General features: G+C 38.4%; 1 protein-coding gene across 9 annotated transcripts in view; it reads left to right on the plus strand.

Annotated features, from left to right (window-relative positions):
* The window catches only part of exd (PBX homeobox extradenticle), a 35,759-nt gene that overhangs the window by 5,181 nt on the left and 10,104 nt on the right, over positions 1–20,474 (plus strand). For 3 of the 9 annotated variants that reach the window (XM_073974147.1, XM_073974151.1, XM_073974154.1), the window contains exon 2: positions 1,939–2,302. In XM_073974147.1, the coding sequence (XP_073830248.1) occupies positions 2,038–2,302 (265 nt within the window). In that variant the 5' untranslated portion in view covers positions 1,939–2,037. Of the gene's footprint in view, positions 1–1,522; positions 1,804–1,938; positions 2,303–20,474 lie in introns of those variants that run through there. The other 6 variants (XM_073974150.1, XM_073974156.1, XM_073974152.1 and 3 more) reach the window with 4 other exon arrangements.

Below are 20,474 nucleotides of genomic sequence, written 5' to 3' on the forward strand. Positions count from 1 at the left end.
GGCACAATATGTAGTGGCTGGAGATCCATAATGGTCAATGTCGATCCATTCCTTTTAGTATATCCTCCGCAAAACTTTTGATCTTTAATCCTAATCAACATTTTTGTCGGTTCAAAGGCCTAAAATTTTTAAAACCCCCTAAATACATACGTTTTTTGGGAAAAAAATTGTTTCAATATACACAGGCTGAGGGTATATCTCTGTCGGCAAAGCCGACTGATACTTTTCTACTTGTTTGTGTTGATTTCAACGATATATTATTTTGTTCTGGAAATATATCCTTCCCGAGATATAGGGGGTTATAATGAATGAAATTTCCCCCTGAGTTTTGTTTTTCCGCCGTTGCAACTTAAGGGAGAAAATGAAAAAATTCACGGGGAATTGCCGTTCATGATAAACCCCATTGTCTTTGAAACAAGGGCATTTTCGGAACTTCAGATTACCATATCATATCACAGGAATTATACATTACCCAAAAAAATATGTCGTTGCTGAATTTGGTCTGGAAGACTTATTTGCATTACAATTATTAATTATTAAATTAAAATAAAAAAAAAAAATGATTAATAAATTCTGTTCCAGAAATTGCGAGAATCTACTAATTTTTACTACCGCAACAATTTTTCTTTTATGTTATTGAAAAAATAGTAAAAACTTGTAGAACTATTGCATTTCTAGAACAGTCCAAATATTAAATAAAAAATAAATCAGTTCAAAAAAACACAAAATGTTAAAATTTTTTCTGAAAGCAGTGCCTAATGGAAACATTAGCCGAAATAATATTTCGATTCTTCGATTTTATTTTCTTTGTAAACAAATTTGTAAGAGAAAGTTCATATAGTCCTGCAAATATATTTTTATCCCTCATATCCATTTATAGATATAAACAAATCTTTCAATGTCCCCCCATACCAACTTTCTACTTTCTCTTCCGCTTTTTAGTTTTTAATTTTTTACAATTGTTTAAAAAACATAAATTTTCAAGGTCCTACAAGGAGAAAGTTGCTTTCTCTTTTTTTGTTGAAATTGTTTTCAATAATTATTATCAGAGACACTTGAAAACAGGGAAGATAATACGGCATAAAGGATATGTGTCCTGTCAAAAGACACACACGCGCCATCATCTCATATGATGTGCGCTGATATGTTTTGCCCATGTTGTGTGATGGACAATCAAAGCAAATGATATGGCACATTTGTCCAAAGTAAACAAATCCCTAAGATTATCTACAACAACAAGATGACATGCAAGTAACTCATCTCTTCTTGTGCATCATTGAAGTAACTTAACATTAAACAGCAGATTAGTGAGTTAATCTTGGTTCGCACAAAGAGATTTAAATAAGTTACGGCAGGTAGAATGAAGTATGTATTATTTTTTGGATTTATAATTTATTTTAATCCATGGTTACTATTTCTTACCCATGACCTGTTGTAGTTTTTCATTTTTGGAAAAGAAAAATATTAAGCTCTTTATATCACTGGTTTACTTCTGTGTCACTCTCTCTTGTCAAATCTTTAGATAAATGGTGGGTGGCATTGTTACACTCTCTCCCAATGATTTGTGTGTACATTGCGAGAGAGAGGTTTTATCATGTCAATGTTTACTTGGTTGGTTTTGATGTTGCGCTCAGCTGTTTGTTCTGTCCGTTTAGTTGGGATGATTTTTGTTTTGTGCACTTCATTTGGAGCAAAATTTGTCACCACAGTTTATTTTGTTCCATTGACGGGGTTGGACGTTGTATAAATTACAACTGCTGCCATTGAGTGTGAAATATAGGCGTGTATGTGTTTTTGTGTTAAGTGCGTGTCTTTGCTTAAGTGTTCTGCAAAATAAAATTAATTAAGAAAAACAAGATTTTTTTAAATACAAAGAAAAAGAAGACGAATTAATTGCCAAAGTTTAATTTTATCCAAAACATGTTTCTCTTTGTTTAGCCGTGTTTTGCTGTTGTCCAAATTGCACTCGTCTTGCCACCATCAGCTCAGCAGCATTGTGGAGTGTGTGCTTAAGTGAATAACACAGCAGCACACAGCATGGAGGATCCTAATCGTATGATGGCCCATACGGGCGGTATGATGGCACCCCAAGGATATGGTATGCCCGGCCAAGATGATGGCCAAAATCCCGGCAATGAAAATGAAGTACGCAAACAAAAGGATATTGGTGAAATTTTACAACAAATCATGAGTATTTCGGAGCAATCATTAGATGAGGCCCAAGCCCGTAAACATACATTAAATTGTCATCGCATGAAACCGGCACTGTTTTCGGTGTTGTGTGAAATTAAAGAAAAAACCGGTAAGTCTAATAATAGTTTTTTTTTTTAATTAGAATTAAAGATGTATATTCAAAATTTTTTGGAGATTTTTTAAAGTATTTATTATTAAAAATTATAGGATTGTACAGATGAACAATGTTAGCAATTGGTATGAATAGTGTTTATCAAATATGGGAATGATAGCTGTTTGTTCCATGGTGTACATGTTTTTGAAACCCAATAGATCTTATTTTGATTGACATAAACAGGTATTCACGGAAGAAGTTCTCAAACAAAACCACCGACGGCAAAACAATATTTATGCCAGAAACAGAAGTTTTAATTCACAAACAAGTCAGAAAAATTAATTTTTTGCAGACAGTATAAAATTATGTGGAATTATAGTGGAATTTTCAGAGGATAAAATATATCATGGATGTTTAAAGATGGGCTCAAAGGGTCAACAATATTTTAAAACCTCTTAAGCTTGCCCATCAAAATATAGAAATAAAAAGCGTTTTATGGGCAACTTCAAAATTTTGCACATGCACAACATTTTCATTGGAGATTTTGAATTTTCGGAACTTAAGGTTCATATTCCACACATTACAATTTACATAGGCTCATATTTTTTAATTTATAATCTTCCTTTGCTTCCAATAACACAATTACGGTGTACATCAAATCACTATTACATTACGAAATGTCCCATAAAATGAGAAAACGCGTTAAAAGCTAAATTGTGAAAAAGAATCTGATCCCGTTCTGTATAAAAAGTATACTTAGCCAATATCTCATCAACGCTGTCAAAAATACCCCTCAGAGTAATGTTGGCGATATTTCCTGAATATTCCAGCCATGTATAACTGCTCTACAAGTGGTGTCGTCAGACATGCCATTCGAAGTCGGCTGTAAAAAGATGGTTCCATATCATTGGACCAAAAAGAATTGCGGTGAATCTCATGTCCGGTCAGCGATGTTTGTGGGAAAAGTCTCCCATGAAATTTGTCTTCACAACTTAAAAAGATTATTACACAAAAAAAGTAAGAACGGCGTTAAGTTCGGCCGGGCCGAACTTGTTATATCCTCCGCCACAAGTTGTATTGAAGTAAAATGGAAGAAATAGTTTCCTTTCGTGTATGAAGAAGACTTAATATTAAATTTCAGCAATTTCGGTAAAACAATGTGAGGCATCATTCTATGGGGGCTATTTAAAACGTCGATCTATACCGACAAATTTCTGACGGAAAGTTTTTAGGCTCAAAGAAGACTAAATACCAAATTTCATATATTTCGGTAAGAGAATGTGGCTAAAACTTTAAAAAATACCGAAAATCAAGAAGTACGCTGCTATGGGGATATAGGAAGACGTGGACCTATACTGATAATACTCTTCTGGAATATTTTATAACTCTTGGAAAACGAAATAACGAATTTCAGCCATTTCGTTTGGATATTGACGTCACAATCTTCAGTATTACGAAAATCCGGAGGTACCGTTCTAAGGGGGCTATATGGAAACGTGGACCTATTCCGACGAATTTTAGTCAGAAATGGGGCAATATGAAAGCGTGGACCTGTACAGACGTATTTCTGGCGAACAGTTTTATATCACATTGAAGACTAAATACCAAATTTCAGCCATTTTGGTGGAATATTGAAGACACAACCTTCAAAATACGAAAAATCGGGAGGTACCTTTCCATGGGGGCTATATGAAGGCGGGGACCTATACCGACAAATTTGAAGGGGAAGTTTGAGTACCCCCAACGAAGTGTAAATACCAAATTTCAGCCATTTCGGTGGAATATTGAGGCCACAACGTTCAAAATGCCGAAAATCGGAAGGTACCGTTCTATGGGGGCTATATGAAGGCATGGACCGATACAGACTAAGTTTTGGGCGAAAGTTTTATACCACCAACGTAGACTAAGTACCAAATTTCAGCCATTTCGATGTGATAATGAAGCTAAAACCTTCAAAATACCGAAAATCGGGAGGTACCGTTCTATGGGGGCTATATGAAGGTGTGGACCGATACTGACAAAATTCTGGGGGAAAGTTTTATACCCCTAAAGAAGACTACGTACCTAATTTCAGCCATTTTGGTAGGATAATGAAGCTAAAACCTTCAAAATATCGAAAATCGGGAGGTACCGTTCTATGGGGGCTATATGAAGGTGTGGACCGATACCGACAAAATTCTGGGGGAAAGTTTTATACCCCTATTAAAGACTACGTACCAAATTTCAGCCATTTTGGTAGGATAATGAAGCTAAAACCTTCAAAATACCGAAAATCTGGAGGTACCGTTCTATGGGGGCTATATCAAAACGTGGACCGATATATCCCATTTTCAATACCTACCATCCTGCAAGTAATAAAAACTTCTGTACCAAATTTTGACTCTCTATCTTTAAAATTGCGAGCTGTATCTTGATTTCAACAGACAGACATGGTCAAATCGACAAAGAATTTTATGCTGATCAATAATATATACTTTATAGGGTCTCTGACGAATATTTCGATGTGTTACAAACGGAATGACAAATTTAATTATACCCTCCATATGGTGACGGGTATAAAAATAACTTGTGAACCATATTTTACAAAAAGAAATCGAAGAAAAAATGGAAATTGCTAACTCAGAAAACGTATTTTTGAGTTATGCCACTCTTTGAGTAAATGAGCAATATGTATACATTTTGACAGAATAGAGTAGGTTAGGTTATAGAGTGCCTAGAAGGTTTACTCCAAGACCAGCTTTCCATCGTGCTCATCCTGCCAAGAGGAAGGGGAGAAGCGCATTAAAGAGGTAGGAGGAGAATACATACGACATATAGGCTCCTGCATTAAGTGGACAGTGCTGCGGCGTCAATGGAGAACAAAATAAGAAAGTGATTGTTGCAGTCACTTCCACATCCTCAGATAACCTGTAATAATAAAAGTTGGTTTACTCCCACTTACTTGTCATAGATCTAAGCTGCAGTAAGCAGTAATGGCCCGATCTCTGTTTTACGGAGTGTGAAAAGAGACGCAGTTCTACGCTGTGAGATTGTCAAATCCTTGCGGTTTTCTCGGCGTGTAGCTTGTGGAGTTTATTAAGGAAGAAACAAAGTTGTGGCTTGACACATAGTCCTCCACCCGAATGTCAGAGAACTGGGAACCTCGTCTTGTCAATTCATCAATGTCTTATTTCTTTTAACATTGGTGTGGCCTGGTGACCCAACAAGACTTAACGGCTGTATTACAATTTTTTAAGGTAGACTTACAACTTAAATTTAATTTAAGCCATTAGAGCAGCCTAGCTATCCACGTATAACGTGACTATCCTATCTGCAAAGTCTGCCATTCACACTTATAGTTCTAAATCTTTCAGTACTGCGAAAACATCTGCCTGGAAAACAATGAAGTTGTCGTAAAGTTTCACGAGCACCTAATGTTCAGTTCTCCACAATACACACCAGCTTTTGCGTCTTATTTCATCTTTGACACATCACTGAATATGGATTGGTTATCAGGAAGTGGTCTGCTCTGCGTCCATTCACTCCTATTAGGGATTATTATCTCGCTGTGTCAAAGTCCAAGATTGGCGAAATGTAGTCGATTTCAAGGTGTGATTCGAGTTATCCATATTCTTTTCTATATAACCTACAACCTCTTGTAACGCTATTACTGAAGATTTCTCTTCATCATAATCATATTAAGAGTTGCTTATGACCTCGCGATGAGTTAACTGGTATCCATTTCATCATTAAATTGCTAAAGTTGTTGGAAAGAATACTGTAACCACTAAATTTTCCTTATTTTAGGGTTGCTTTGCAATAGCTTCGGTTCGTAATGTTTACAATGTGAGAAAAAAACATTGACCATGCCCATATGTTCATCGTCACAGAGGCTTTTGAGCTACGAATAGAAACAATAAGTCTCTTCTAAAATATTTATAAAAACGATTTTCAACCTGATTTGTGTGAACGAAGTTTTGATCCTTTGACCCCTAGAATCTTGCGTAGTTTTGCTTGAAGCTATTATTCATTCGTCATAGTGGAATTTTTATCACTAATCACCATGTGGTAGACAGTGTGACCTTGAATTTCGTTGGTGGTTTAAAATATGTCATGGTGGACACTTTTTGAAGTCTTCCTCGGCATGCTGCTTAAATAAAGATAATCCACATCCTTGAAACACTTCCCCAAATACTCACATTCACATTCTACCTAATGACCAAATCTCCACAATATCATTAAATGAATATTTACTATAAACAAATGCAAACAACAACAACTGTAAACAAAAAGGAGAATTCCAATTAGTGAGTGTACGATTACCAACAACAATTTAAACAATTAGATACCTACTAATGCTACTAATAAGCAGTAGTGGCCGGCCGACATTTACATTGGCTTTAGATAAAAATGTACAACAAATAGAAAAGAAAATTAGCCGCTTAATTTGCTTTCTTGTTTCGTTTGTTCGTTTTTTTTATAGTAAAATAAATTGATTAAATATTTGCCAAAGATAAAATGTGTAATTGTGTATGTTCATTTGCTTCCAACAAATATAGTGGGAAGAGAATCAACAAGTTCCATATAAACATGGGGCATTTCATTTCGTTCTTCAAATTCTTTTTTTCGTTTTTAAAGGTGTTTACAAATTGATAAATGGGTACTGAGATTTCTTGGGTGCACATGAGTGTGTTTGTTCTTGTTGTATTTCGGCCGGCATTTTCGAAGATTAATTGTTTGTTTATGTGTTTGGTTTATTTGACTAGGTGGCTGCTGCGGGGCGGCAACAATGTTTTTTCTACTGCTGCTGCAGTTTTTTTTGCCTATTTTTTCTTTCACTTTCATATTGGGTCAAATGGTTATTTGGAATTGTATTCTATTTTTCTTCCAGTTAACAAGTCTCGACTAAGTTGTCTGTAAAAAGATGAGTGTTTTGTTGCTGTTTTTGTTTTTCTTCTTAAATAATGCATCGTATTTTACGCACATAATAATGTCAAAGTGTTGTTGTAGTGTGTGAAAATTTATGCATTTAATTGTTGTAATTAATTTCCATATTTTATAAATGTTTATGAGCATTTCATACCTCTTTTTGTATAACGCTGGCATTGGATAATGCCAACCGACAGTTTTAGTCATCGTCAACACAATCCACAATCGAATCGAGAAGAAGGGGAAACAGTAATAAAAAACAACAACAACACAATATTCAGTTAGTAAGCCCAGATAGTCAAGTCGTCTCAATCGCCGTCATTCACAACTCAACTTTCTTGCCACCAGCAAGCAAGCAACCAAGCACATCACCACCAGACAAGCTAACAGACAGTCTTAGCAAGCTAGCCAGCCAACAACTGTATTCTAAACCTGCTTTTGATTAAATCGTGTTTAGTTTTTTTTTTAGTTTCTCGAGCAAATGCAAACGATTTCCAGCTTAATGGGAGGAGGGGAGAACCTAACACATTTAACATATCTTTAAGTTAGTTAAGTCTTTAAGTTAGTCACTGCCTGGCGCTTTTATGATAGCAAAATCTACGCTTGTTTAACTAAACAGTGGAAGTTTAGTCAAATGTTCAAGAATAGAGAGTATCAATTTCAATTTCTTGAGATTTGTTGGAGACCTCAAAATGCAATGAGGAGCAATTTATAGCATATAAGGTAATAAACGTGAATATCTCGGGACTTTAAAATGAGTCAGAGAAGAAATTACCCATAGGAGTTTCTTTTGACTCTAAGAAGAACTGAGGTACCAAAGGATCCTAAGACAATTTGGAGGATTTTAGATGTTTTTGAAGATACTAAAGGGTAATAAATGTGTGAAGGAATTACCGAAACACTTTTGTTGTCACTTTAAAGGGAACTCTTAGGTTATAGGATGCGTAACTGCCGTTGATTGTGGCCAGTTACGTTATTCGAAAACCAGTGGCCCCATTGCACTCATCCTGAAAAGGGATAGAAAGGGTATGGGGGGATGGGAAGGAAATGGACGGGAAATATGTAGGAGTATAGATTTAACAGTGAGATAGGGGAGAAAAAAAAAGGGTTAGTTGAACTTTTTGAGTATAGGATGATCATATAGACCAACATCGGGCAAAAAGGGGCACACGTGCCCTTGATGAGAATAACAACAGAACAACCACCACTCAGTCTTCATTCAGAAGTCAATGAAGAAGGTTCTGTTGTCGGTTGTTTCAATGATTTTTTATTTTAGCAATGCATTAACGCACACGCTGTTTGTGGAGAGAGCGAGAGAGAGTCGTATGCGTGAGGCCGCAAACAATGCGTTTGTATTGGTGCCGATACCTGACATAGACACTAACATCTAATGCTGCAATGACCAGTGATGAACCCTACAGCAATTTCGATCTCTGATTTAGGTAGTGAGAGAAGGGAAGCAGCTTTACGCCATGATATTGTCAATTCATCAACGGCTATATTACAAGTTTTTATGATAGACCCACAATTTTGAATAGTATTGAGAGCAGCCTGGCTATCCACGTATACCGTGACTATCCTATCTGCAAAGTCGGTTATTCCCACTAGTAATTCTATAGCTTTTCAGCACTGCAAAAACTTCTGCCTGAAAACCACTGCAGTTGGCGTTATGTTTATACGAACGCCGGATGCTCAGTTCTTAACAATACACATCAGCACCATCTTCTATCATCGATCTATCAATGCAAATTGATAGAAGTGGTCTACCCTGCGCCCACTTCTATGTGTGTTAAAGTCCAGGATTGGCTTGAGACCACAGCTTTTGCCTATGGGGTTCTTACAGTAATAAATTGCAATTAGGTTCCTCAGTGTTCCTCTTCCATCTTAGCCGATAGCCCCCAGTGTTCGCTCCGTAGAGAGATTCTATTGCAAACCTTCTAGTATTGGAAGCACGAAGTCGGCAATATTTCTTTTCCTGGTGAATAGTATCAACTTTGTCTTTGCTGGATTCTCACCAATCTTATTATGAGCCCAACGAGAGAGTTTTTCTAGGGCACCTTCTATCAATTCAAAATACGTAGACAAAAATTTCCCACTGATTAGATCCTTGTTCTTAGTATATAAAATTCCTTGAATATCCCGTTCACCACCAGAAGCTATGGCAAAGGTAATAAGAACAAGTAAAAAAGTATCAGTCGACTTTGCCGACAGAGATATACCCTCAGCCTGTGTATATTGAAACGATTTTTTCTAAAAAAAGGAATGTATTCAGGGGGTTTTTAAATTTTTAGCGTTTTAACCGACAAAAATGTTAATTAGGATTAAAGATCATAAGTTTTGCGGGGGAGATACTAAAAAGAATGGATCTCCAGCCACTACATATGGCGCCATAGAGGTTTTTACACCCTTCGGGCTGTTTGCTCAAGAAGTATGGACTTGCCCCTGAAAAAACTTTTACCATCGTAATTGAGGCTGCGAATGCAAGTTGCTTCAACAAAAATAAAAGTGATTCCATATCAGGTCTTAAAGTGAACTTATCCGAAATTTTGTGTGGGAGGTACCGGATGGAGTGGACAACTATAGTCCATATTTGAACCTGATCTATATCTGGTAGATATATTAGGATGTGTAAAGTATGGACCAATTCGGCCACTCCCTTCAAGAGTTACCGTGCGAACAATTTTTCCGAACATTTTTGAACTTTTGTGGGGGAGCTACCTAAAGGAGTGGACCGATGGGGCTTATCTTCGAACTTAAACTAAGTTTGCACAAAATATTACTAAGGCCAAATTTTGAATCGAATCGACAGATCCGTTCGAGAGTTATCTTGCGCTCCAACCACCTCACACGGTGTCATAGGGGGTTTTTACAACTTTCTCAGGAAGTATGGACTTGCCCCTGATGAAACTTCTACCGTCGTATGGGGGGCAGTGAATACAAGTTGCTAAAACAAAAATCAAAGCGATTCGCGAGGTGGCCCTAAACTGAACTTTTCCGAAATTTTGTGTGAGAGGTACCCGAAGGAGTGGTCCGATTGAGTCCATATTATCCATTAACCTTAACTAAATCTGGTACACATTTTATGATGGGCAAAGTATGGACCAAATCGGTTACTCCCTGCAAGAGTTATCGTGCGCACAAATTGTCCAAACATTTTCGAACTTTTGTGGGGGAGGTACCGGAAGGAGTGGACCGATATAGCCCATCTTCGAACTTAAACTAAGTTTGGGCAAAATATTACGAAAGCCAAAATTTGAACCGAATCGGTTCATCCGTTCGAGAGTTATCGCGCGCTCCAGCCAGCCAGACAGACGGACGGACATTGCTCAATCGACTCCAAATTGTCTGAAACACATTTCGTCCAAACATACTTGGGGTCTAAATCCATTATTTCGATGAGGCACATTTTGCCCGTATGAAAGTGTATATACCCTCGTTAGCATAAATGCTGAGGGTATAATAATCCCTGAGAGATGCATCTAGTGACTTCTTCACGGAACTCTCTCCAATGTTTGGATTGATTAGCCTGCTTTCGAGAATTTTTACGTTACAGAAAATAAAGGGTCGATTGTGGATGGATAGCAACCAACTACAGTTGCGTTGCCGACATTTATTTTCATAATAAAAAATTCCGTTTCTGCATTGAAATTCATACTTTTACAATTAAATTAATATCTGAAGGTTCAAAACACTGATATTGAATGATTTTGATAACAATTTCTGTCGTTTCACTCACGTTAATTGTATGATTTTCTCATCTTGCAATCCATAATCGACCCCTAAGTAAGACTAAACGATGAAATTATAGTATAAAAAATAACAAAATATAGACAAAGTTTTCAAAAGAGAAACCTGCAATCCAGTTGGGGAAATTTCAGTTATTCAGAAAGACGACTTTTTAATAGTTGAACAAGGATTTTTTAGTGTGCGGTTTTAGCTGCTCGATTGTTTTAACGGCAAATATGCCATAACCACCAGTTTTAGTTGTTTTAAAGGTTTTAAACAACGTGAATACTCAAATTCATTTTGAATTGCAGACTTCCATTTGCCATTTTCTTCTCTAAAGAAATCACCCGAGCCTGGAACTCTATTCTCTATAACACGTTTTTACTGTCCCATGTGAAAAGAAATGCCAAAAGGTTTCTTATGTAAATTTTTTGTATTTATTTTTTATCACATCTAAGGTCGGTCGGTCGGTTGGTTGGTCTTGAGGATGACGACGATACAACTCGACGGCTGATGATTCGTTAAGGAAGAAACATTTGTTGTTTAGTAGAGCAAAATGTAAAACAACATCAACAAAGCTATCAAACGGATGAGTAGCAATGCTTTTTGAGCTTACAATTTTCAGATTTCAATATGTATGTAAATTGGGATATTGTTGTTGTCGATGTAGTATCGGGGCGACTATACTGCCATTATTACGTTTTGCCATTTTACTTTTTTGTGCTTTCTTCGTTTTTTTTTGCATGCCATTCATGTAAAAAGTAAAAGGTTGTTTAAGTTTATGATACGTAACAAGAGAGCAATTGCTTGCTGCTCGTCAAGAAAGTACGAAAGAAGAAATATAAAGGATTTCCATTTTATATTTGAAATTGCCAGGAATCTTTTATATGGTTACCCAGCTGTTGTTGCTCTTGACGTGTGCTGCTGCTTCGCCTTGCCATTCATTGATAACATTAAAATGCTTCATTAGGCAGTCAAATGATTTTCTTCTTCTTTGTGCTGTAAAAAGCGAAAAAGGGAACAAATAACCCTTGCTACGGTTGTTGTGTATAGGAGTAGAAATAGAAATTGCTTCTTTGCAGCTGCCACTTTCCATGTTCATCATATTTTCTTTCCAGTTGAAAGCAAATATTATCCTTCAAAAGGGTAAAATGTCATTCGTTTTGCTGCCAATACAATTCAATAACATAAATTCTAATGAGTTACATATACCATGGGGGACATTGGTACTGAAAACGCTTTTCCTCTTCTTAAAATAAAACATTTGAATTTTCCACACAATAGCTTATCTTACGTTTTATGATGGTATCTGTCTCTTGTTTCTTTTCGATTTTTCTTATCATAAAATAGATTTATTGTTGTTAATATATTTAGCAGTTTTGTATGTAAAACAACAACACCAACACAGTGTGTTGTAAATGTTAACAAGAATGCAAATAATTGTCAAAGCCTCTAACATAGTTTTGCCATTTTTATCATTAAAGACACATTGTGCCTATTTGCTTGAGGGTTGTCCACACACACCTTACTCCGTAAAAACCCCAACAATAATTAAGGGGTGGGAAATTTTTGTAAATGTTTCTTTGTACCACATCGTTGTTGATGTTGTTGTTGTAGTAGTGGGAGAGGGTGTGATACTCATTAAAACTTAAATAGAGCCACAAAACCAAACCACAGCTTCCTAAGTAGCAGGGTTGCCGTTTCGAGACATTGAAGAAAAATGGTCAATTTTTCTTAAATATAAAAAATTGCGTTTCATGTGCCTCCTTCTCCACAAGAATTTTTATGTGATGTTTTTATACCCTCAGCCTTTAGGCTAAGGAGGGTATATACACTTTGATACGATGAAAATGTGCCTCATCGAAATAATGGTTTTAGACCCCAAGTATGTTTGGACGAAATGTGTTTCAGACAATTTTGAGTCGATCTAGCCATGTCCGTCCGTCTGTCTGTCTGTCTGTCCTGCTGGCTGGAGCACACGATAACTCTCGAACGGATGAACCGATTCGGTTCAAATTTTGGCTTTCGTAATATTTTACCCAAACTTAGTATAAGTTCGAAGATGAGCTACATCGGTCCACTCCTTCCGGTACCTACCACACAAAAGTTCGAAAATGTTCGGAAACTTTGTGCGCGCCATAACTCTTGAAGGGAGTGACCGACTTGGTCCATACTTTGTATAGCGTAAATATTCTACCAGAGTACTATGAGGTTCCAATATGTTCTAAATAGGTCCACTCCTTCGGGTACCTCCCACACAAAATTTCGGAAAAGTTCAGTTTAGGGCCATCTCTCGAATCGCTTTGATTTTTGGTTTATCAACTTGTATTCACTGCCCTCCATACGACGGTACAAGTTTCATCAGGGGCAAGTCCATACTTCCTGAGAAAATAGCATGAAAGTTGCAAAAAAACCCCTATGACACCGTGTGAGGTGGTTGGAGCGCAAGATAACTCTCGAACGGATCTGCCTATTCGGTCCAAAATATGGCCTTAGTAATATTTTGTCCAAACAGAGTTTAAGTTTGAAGATAAGCCATATCGGTCTACTCATTCAGGAACCTCCCCCACAAAAGTTCAAAAATGTTCGGAAAAGTTGTTTGTACGGTAACTCTTGAAAAGGGAGTGGTCGAATTGGTCTATACTTTACACATCCTAATTTATCTACCAGATACAGATCCGGTTCAAATATGGACTATATTTGTCCACTCCATCCGGTACCTCCCACACAAAATTTCGGATAAGTTCACTTTGATGTTTGTTGAAGCAACTTGCATTCGCTGCCTCAATTACGATGGTAAATGTTTTTTAGGGGCAAGTCCATACTTCTTGAGCAAACAGCCCGTATAGTGTAAAAACCCCCTATGACGCCATATGTTGTGGTTTGATATCCACTTCCATAACGGTGAATGTCGATCCATTCCTTTTAGTATCTCCTCCGCAAAACTTTTGATCTTTAATCCTAATCAACATTTTTGTCGGTTCAAAATTTTTAAAACCCCCTAAATACATACGTATTTTGGGAAAAATTGTTTCAATATACACATGCTGAGGGTATATCTCTGTCGGCAAAGCCGACTGATTCTTTTTTACTTGTTTTAAGACGATTCGAAACTAAATTCGTTTCAAGTACTACTAATTAAAAGTTGTTGTAGAAAATTTTTGTTTGATTGAAAACAAAAATAAATGCAATATCTTTTTGAAAGCAGAAGATGTTCGATGTTAGATGTTCGAACGAATTTGGTTTCTAATCGTCTTAGAGAAACAGACCACATATTTTAATTTTTCTTTCCATTTCCAACTTACCCAAACATTGGTCGCAGTGCTACTGAATTTAGAGCATTTTACAGATCCGAACCGATCCGTATTAGGTACTCAATCAATCAAACAATGATGTTTTGTCTGGAGATTCTGGGTAGTCTATCAGCTGAAGCCGAATTCAATTGTACCTACGCAAGCTTGATTGTCCCCCTTCCTCTATAATGGTGCTACCGTATTTAGGTCATTTTGGATGGATTTCTTCGGAAATAAATTGAATTTCAGTCCAATTTTCCATGAATTCCTTGTTAGACATTGTAAATGGATCGCGATCGATTGTTGCAACTGTAAGTATGACTTTTTTACTTCATACTACCAATGCATTGGTAGGTCCACGTTTGCAATGTGATGCGGTTAATTAGGCCATCAATCAAACAGGGATGTTTTATCCGGAGATGCTTGATAGTCTATCAACTGAAAACGAATACACAGCACTTTTATGGTGCTTGACCCTCTTAACGCATTCCTGCGCAGATGTCCTTGAGTATCCGCTCTGCTTAGAGGTCGATGGTCCATCTCCCGCCACCACCCCATGGCCTTTCACAGTGCCAGCACCGCCCTTCACATCAGAAGGGTGAGGTCTAGTAGGTGACGATGGCTTTACAGTGGTCTGTTGCCCAGTCCTCTGCACAGTCGCCCCTACTAGATCTGCACCTTTCTTTACCCCGGCAGGTTCGATGACAGCCACCGACGAGACAGTCGACATAGGCGGTACCTTTAGCGGCTGTCTAGCTTGTGGCTGCGACCTTCCCTGCGCCAACTTCGAAACGGAAGGGATCACACCAGGGTTTCCCTTGCGTTCCGTCGTCTTCGGGGCCAGTGGAGCCAACCAGCTCGATCCTACCGCGGTCGTCTAAGACGTCCGCAAAGGGCTCGAGTAGTTTGACAGCACCGGATTTACATTTTTCCGTGTAGAGGTTGCCCTTGTCTCAGCCGCTGGGCTGGAGACAGCAGCCTCGACAGGGGTCGGAATTTGGTCAATTGGCAAGAAGATCTTTTCAATGTGAGGGTATTTCCGTTAGAAACGCCTCACAAATCGGATCTTCAGGCCAATTTCCCTAAATTCCGACTGGGTCACCTCGGAGGGGTCTTTGCCAATAAACCTCTGACAGTAGAAAATAGCTCTACGATAGTTGTATCTATCTTTCTTCTGCCGAGATTTATTGGCTTTGGTTGAGGGAGACATGGGGGAGGCCGTCGTCGTATCCTCCTCCACAGCACCCTCCACCAAGGCATCCTGCCTGTTTAGGGGGGTTTGTCGGAACCGACCGACACTTCAGCCCCTGAGGGAGCCGGATCCCCGACCGTAAGGTTGAAGCTCTCCAGTGCACGAGAGAGAGTAGCGGTGGATGATTGAGATGGGATAATTGTAATATCCATCTCATCATCCTCCCAACTCTCCCAGTCCCATGGAGGGGGGCTCTCCTGACTTAGTCGGAGACTATCGCTATTCCTCAGGAGCTCGAGCAATTCCCTGCTCTGCTTGTTTATGGCGTCGCTAACACTGTCCAGTGTCGTTCTATTAACGTCCCCGCCCAGGGATTGCAAAGGTCGATGATGAGGGTGAATCGTAATTGGGGTTTTTTGTTTTAGTATTTAATTGTTTATCCATAAATAGATGAGTTTATGGGGGAACTGAGGACAGACATGGCATAGCCCTCCACTACCATGACTAGGGCGCTAACTACTCGCTGAGGTGCCCAGGTATCAGCGAGGCTCCGTTCGAATACAGTTGGTACCCTAACTGCAAACCTTGGGAACACCGATGAGCACGAGGTCGCTAACACCCCGGTGTTAGGGAATCTCACAATTACTTTGGTAGGAGATCGCTACCAAATATATGTCACTCAATCCGGAGATACACTTTGAATTCCAGTGCACTAAATTGGTGCGTGACAGAGAGTGGATAACCTTTGGTCGATCACAGCCTCCCAGTTCAACACTACAAGAAGTTAAATGAGAAGATTGTGACGTCTAGCCCCCGCATCGCTTCAAGATTGTTATCTCCGGCGGGGGATGGCCAGATGGCTATATAGTTGGCCAGGTTAGTTTCGCTATCCTACATTTGGGTTCGTTAGACCAAATTTGACCAGCTTTATCAGAGAAAAATCTCGTGAGCTTACCAATAAAATGACACAGCGGCGGTTTCACAAGGCTTTCTGCACGAATGCTTTCAGACTGTGAGCCTGTACGTGCCAGTTCATCCGCGATTTCGTTTCCTTCTATATTACAATGTCCGGGCACCCAACAGAATTCGATTGAATTTTGAATGATCTCAAGTTGATGTCTACATTTGCCAACGATCTCAGACTTTATTGTGTATGACCTAAGTGCCTTTAGGGCAGCCTGACTATCGACAAAAACAACTATTTATCTGTCTGCGTCCACTTCATCGCTGCCGATCAGATCCAGAGCCTTCACTATGGCGAAGATCTCCGCCTGGAAGACACTACAGTTGTTGTCCAATTTATATGCATGCCGGATGCTGAGCTCCTCACAACATATTCCGGAACCCGTTCCCTCCTCCATTTTCGAGCTATCTGTGAAAATGGCTAGCCTGTCTGAGAAAGGTTGACCATTTCTCCAATCATTCTTCTCCGGTAGACCGCACTGTTGAAATTAAGGATAGGTGTAATATAGTCACTAACTTTAAATCCGACTCAACAATTGGTTACTTGAAGGATGCTGGCATGCCCCAGTTGTGAAGGACGCTAAGCCTGAATCTCGTTGAGCCTTGTTGCACTCCCAGAGGCTAGGAATTGTACTGCTATGTCCATCCATCTTATTCTCACCTTCCTAGACTAGGCTGGCATCCAACTTATCGTCAATTAGGGGTATGTCCTCGTTCTGCTCTTCTGGAACAAGTCATTGTAGTTGGTCGGGGAGCTCCCTACGTTGTCTCACTAAGATATCTATCGGTTCTGACGTCCATAGAGTCGCATGCACCCACCTCGGCTTTATCGTTGTCCTTAGTGATAGCCGGATCGTCAACTTTCCTCTCGTTAATGTTTCGTGCCAAGTCATCCACACCTATAACAGCCGGATCACAACCGCTTGATCTCGACGACACATGGTCTCACTAACGCTTTCTGCCGGTACTGGGTTATTTAGGTCCGGCACCGCAACTTTATTCTGTATATTTGTCCTCCTCATCGTAGTAGTTTATTTTAGCGCAAAGGGCAGAGGAGAGAGGAGCAGACTTCTATTGAAGGTTATTCTTTGATATATGCCACTTCCCTAGCAGACTGAAGGTCCAGGAGATCGCCAATCTTGAAGAGACATGTTCGATCAGGTCTGTCGGAGGCTAGCCTTACACAGTTCCGATGAAGTTCTTCCCATCTGTCACCCGGGAAGTCACGCCCATTATGAGAAGCATTTCCTGATATCGGCAAAAGTTTTGGAATAGCCCCCATATAATAGTACCGCCCGATTTCAGGAATTTTTAGCTAAATTTTCTGACTAAATTAGCCATAATTTGGTATTTTTGGTTATTGAACGATTTTAGCTACATTTGTTGACCGAATTATTTAAAATTTGGCATTTAGGTTTCCCAGTGATCAAAAAACTTCTACCAACAATTGTGGGCATAGGTTCATATATTTTGAAGCTTTTAGCTACACTTTCTGGCTGAATTTGCTATAATTTGGCAATTAGGATTCCCATTGTTTAAAAATATCTTCAACAAAAATTGTGTACATAGGTCCACGTTCTGGAATAGCCCCATTTAACGGAACCCCCTATTACAGGCATTTTTTAATTTTAAACTACACAAGCCAAACTGGATGTAATTTGGATTTTGGAGTTCAAGGTGGCCAAAAGATTTCTATTTTTATCACGTATATGGATCTAGGACAAGTAGTTATATGTTATGGATTCAATCCCTGACAAGAAGTTTATCCCGTTTTCTGCAATAGTTAAACCTCTCACTAGTTGTGCCGACATATCTGATGTATGGGAATTATGAATATATGTATTTGTGGATTGCGTAGGGCAATCCACAAAGCCTTATGTCCTGGAGTATTTTTCCAGCCATTTGACAGCCAGGCTGCGCTAAAACCTCTTAAATGCTGCACAATAAAATCAGAAATTGTTCACAAGTGTAGACGTATACTTGGCAACATTCAAAACACAGTTGTCTTTTGCTGGGTACCCGGACACTGCAACATTGTGGGTAATGTAATCGCTGACGAATTGGCTCGCACAGGCTCTAAATCTGTCATTTGTGTCATTTCATTGGTGAGCTCGTAAAGTTCTACTCGGATATATCCGGTCGAGCTTGGCATGAGGAATCGATGTGTCGGGTGGCTAAACTTATATGGCCAGTTATAGCGACACGTAGAACCTTATCACTAATGTTGCTTAGTAAGTCCGAGATCAGAATCGCGATAGGTGTAATTACTGGACACTGTCGCATCAGGTCAAGAACGCATTGACTTCTGTAGGCTTTGTGAGGATGAGGAAGAGCTGGAGACGATTGAGCATCTGCTATGTCGCTGTCCAGTGCTTAGATATACCAGACAGAGACTATTGGGTGACTACGAATTCTCTACTCTCACCGAAGTCTTATCAGCAGATCGTGCAACCCTTGTCCGTTTCTCAAAGTCGTGCAAATGGCTTTGGGAAAACAGTGCTATACCCATACAAAATTGAGAGTATCGTTTTTATTGGTTGTTTTACAAACTTTCAATTTTCATTCGCTTCAATCTGTATTATTCACGCTATCTACCACACACTATATTCTTCTTCTACTACGAACCCTTCGTATCTATCCCTTTATTTCTTTCTAATTTCAGGATGAACACAATGGACCTATGGTCACCGAGTGAAGCGGCTATGATATATTATGGCCGCCCATCCTTAAACCTAACCTTTCCAAATCTCAAAAATTTTTTGGTCGAATTACAAACTGCAGTTTTTGATATCAAAGCTATTTTCTGGGGGATGGCATCTCTGTGCCCACTATAGCAGATTAAACAAACCACCATTTTATCATTCAACGTTGTCGTTGTTATTTACACTTGTTTCCCTTTTGGTCTACGGATTTTTAATATTACTTCATAACATCTGCCGTTAATGTATCTTTTGCCGTTGTTGTTTTGTTTACTTTGTGGTTTTATTAACACGCCAGAAACAACAACAAAAACACCACCTCAAGCTTCTTTAAATTACAATCTTAAATTACATTAATTGAATCCTTGGAGTAAGGTTAAGAAAATTTATTAGTTTTTGTTTCCCAAAGGATTATTGATTAACTAGTTGTCATAACAGGTGATTTTCTTTTTTTCTGTAAATATGTCTATATATTGTGCACTGGGCACTAAATAATTTCGTTCAGATTACGTTTTTAAAAGAAAATGTCTAATAGTATCTAAAATATTTTTTTTAAATCATGAAAAGAATCCAAGCTTGGACTGGCATATATGCAATAAGAATTACATAGAGTACGAAATACGTTTTTTTAAAAGCTTTGTCTAATTGTATTTCAAATTTATTCTTAAAGCATTTGAACCATTCTTGAATATTGGTAATATTCTTAAAGTTCAGTCCGTATTTTATATAGTAAACACTTCTGAAGAGACAAGGGAGACTTTTTTCATGGGCCAACTAGTTCTTCTAGTGTGTAGAATCTCTCATTTCTTCAATCATTCCAACTTCATGTCTTGCCTATTAATCAGGCTAAGGAATTTAAATCCTTTTAATATGTTATCCATTGGAACTTAGTTAATTTTCATTTAAAGTTTAAATTAAAATTATTTTTGAATAAATTATGGATTCTTTGAAGATGTTGTTGTTGGGGGGGCTCAATTTCTCAATGAATAAAGATATCACCCAGACCATCGCTTGCACAGAGTCTATGCACATTAATTAGAGTTCCAACAATGAAATTGAATTAATTTCAAATTTAACTCTTAATTCCTAATTAATACAGAAAAGAGCTTCTAATAAGAATGAAAGGTAGGTAGGTGGTAGGTTGTCTAAGTGGTGGATGAGAAAGGGATAAAGAAGCAGGCGATCAAAAGGATTTAATTTAAAAATGCTTTAATTAAAGCCTTTTCTAAACGGCCTGAACAAGAACACAGGCAACATGGCACAACCAAACAACACTGCTGCTAGGAGGAGGAACTCAATTTCTTGTTCTAATATAATCGGTATTCTGTAAAGGTTCTGTGTGTTCAGTTGCTTGAATGCTTTTGTTTTTTTAAATATTCAACTTCCGTACATGAGGTTCGACATTA

This window comes from Musca autumnalis, unplaced genomic scaffold (genome assembly GCF_047663935.1).
Source record: "Musca autumnalis isolate F117 unplaced genomic scaffold, ASM4766393v1 scaffold_3, whole genome shotgun sequence".
Lineage (NCBI taxonomy): Eukaryota > Metazoa > Arthropoda > Insecta > Diptera > Muscidae > Musca > Musca autumnalis.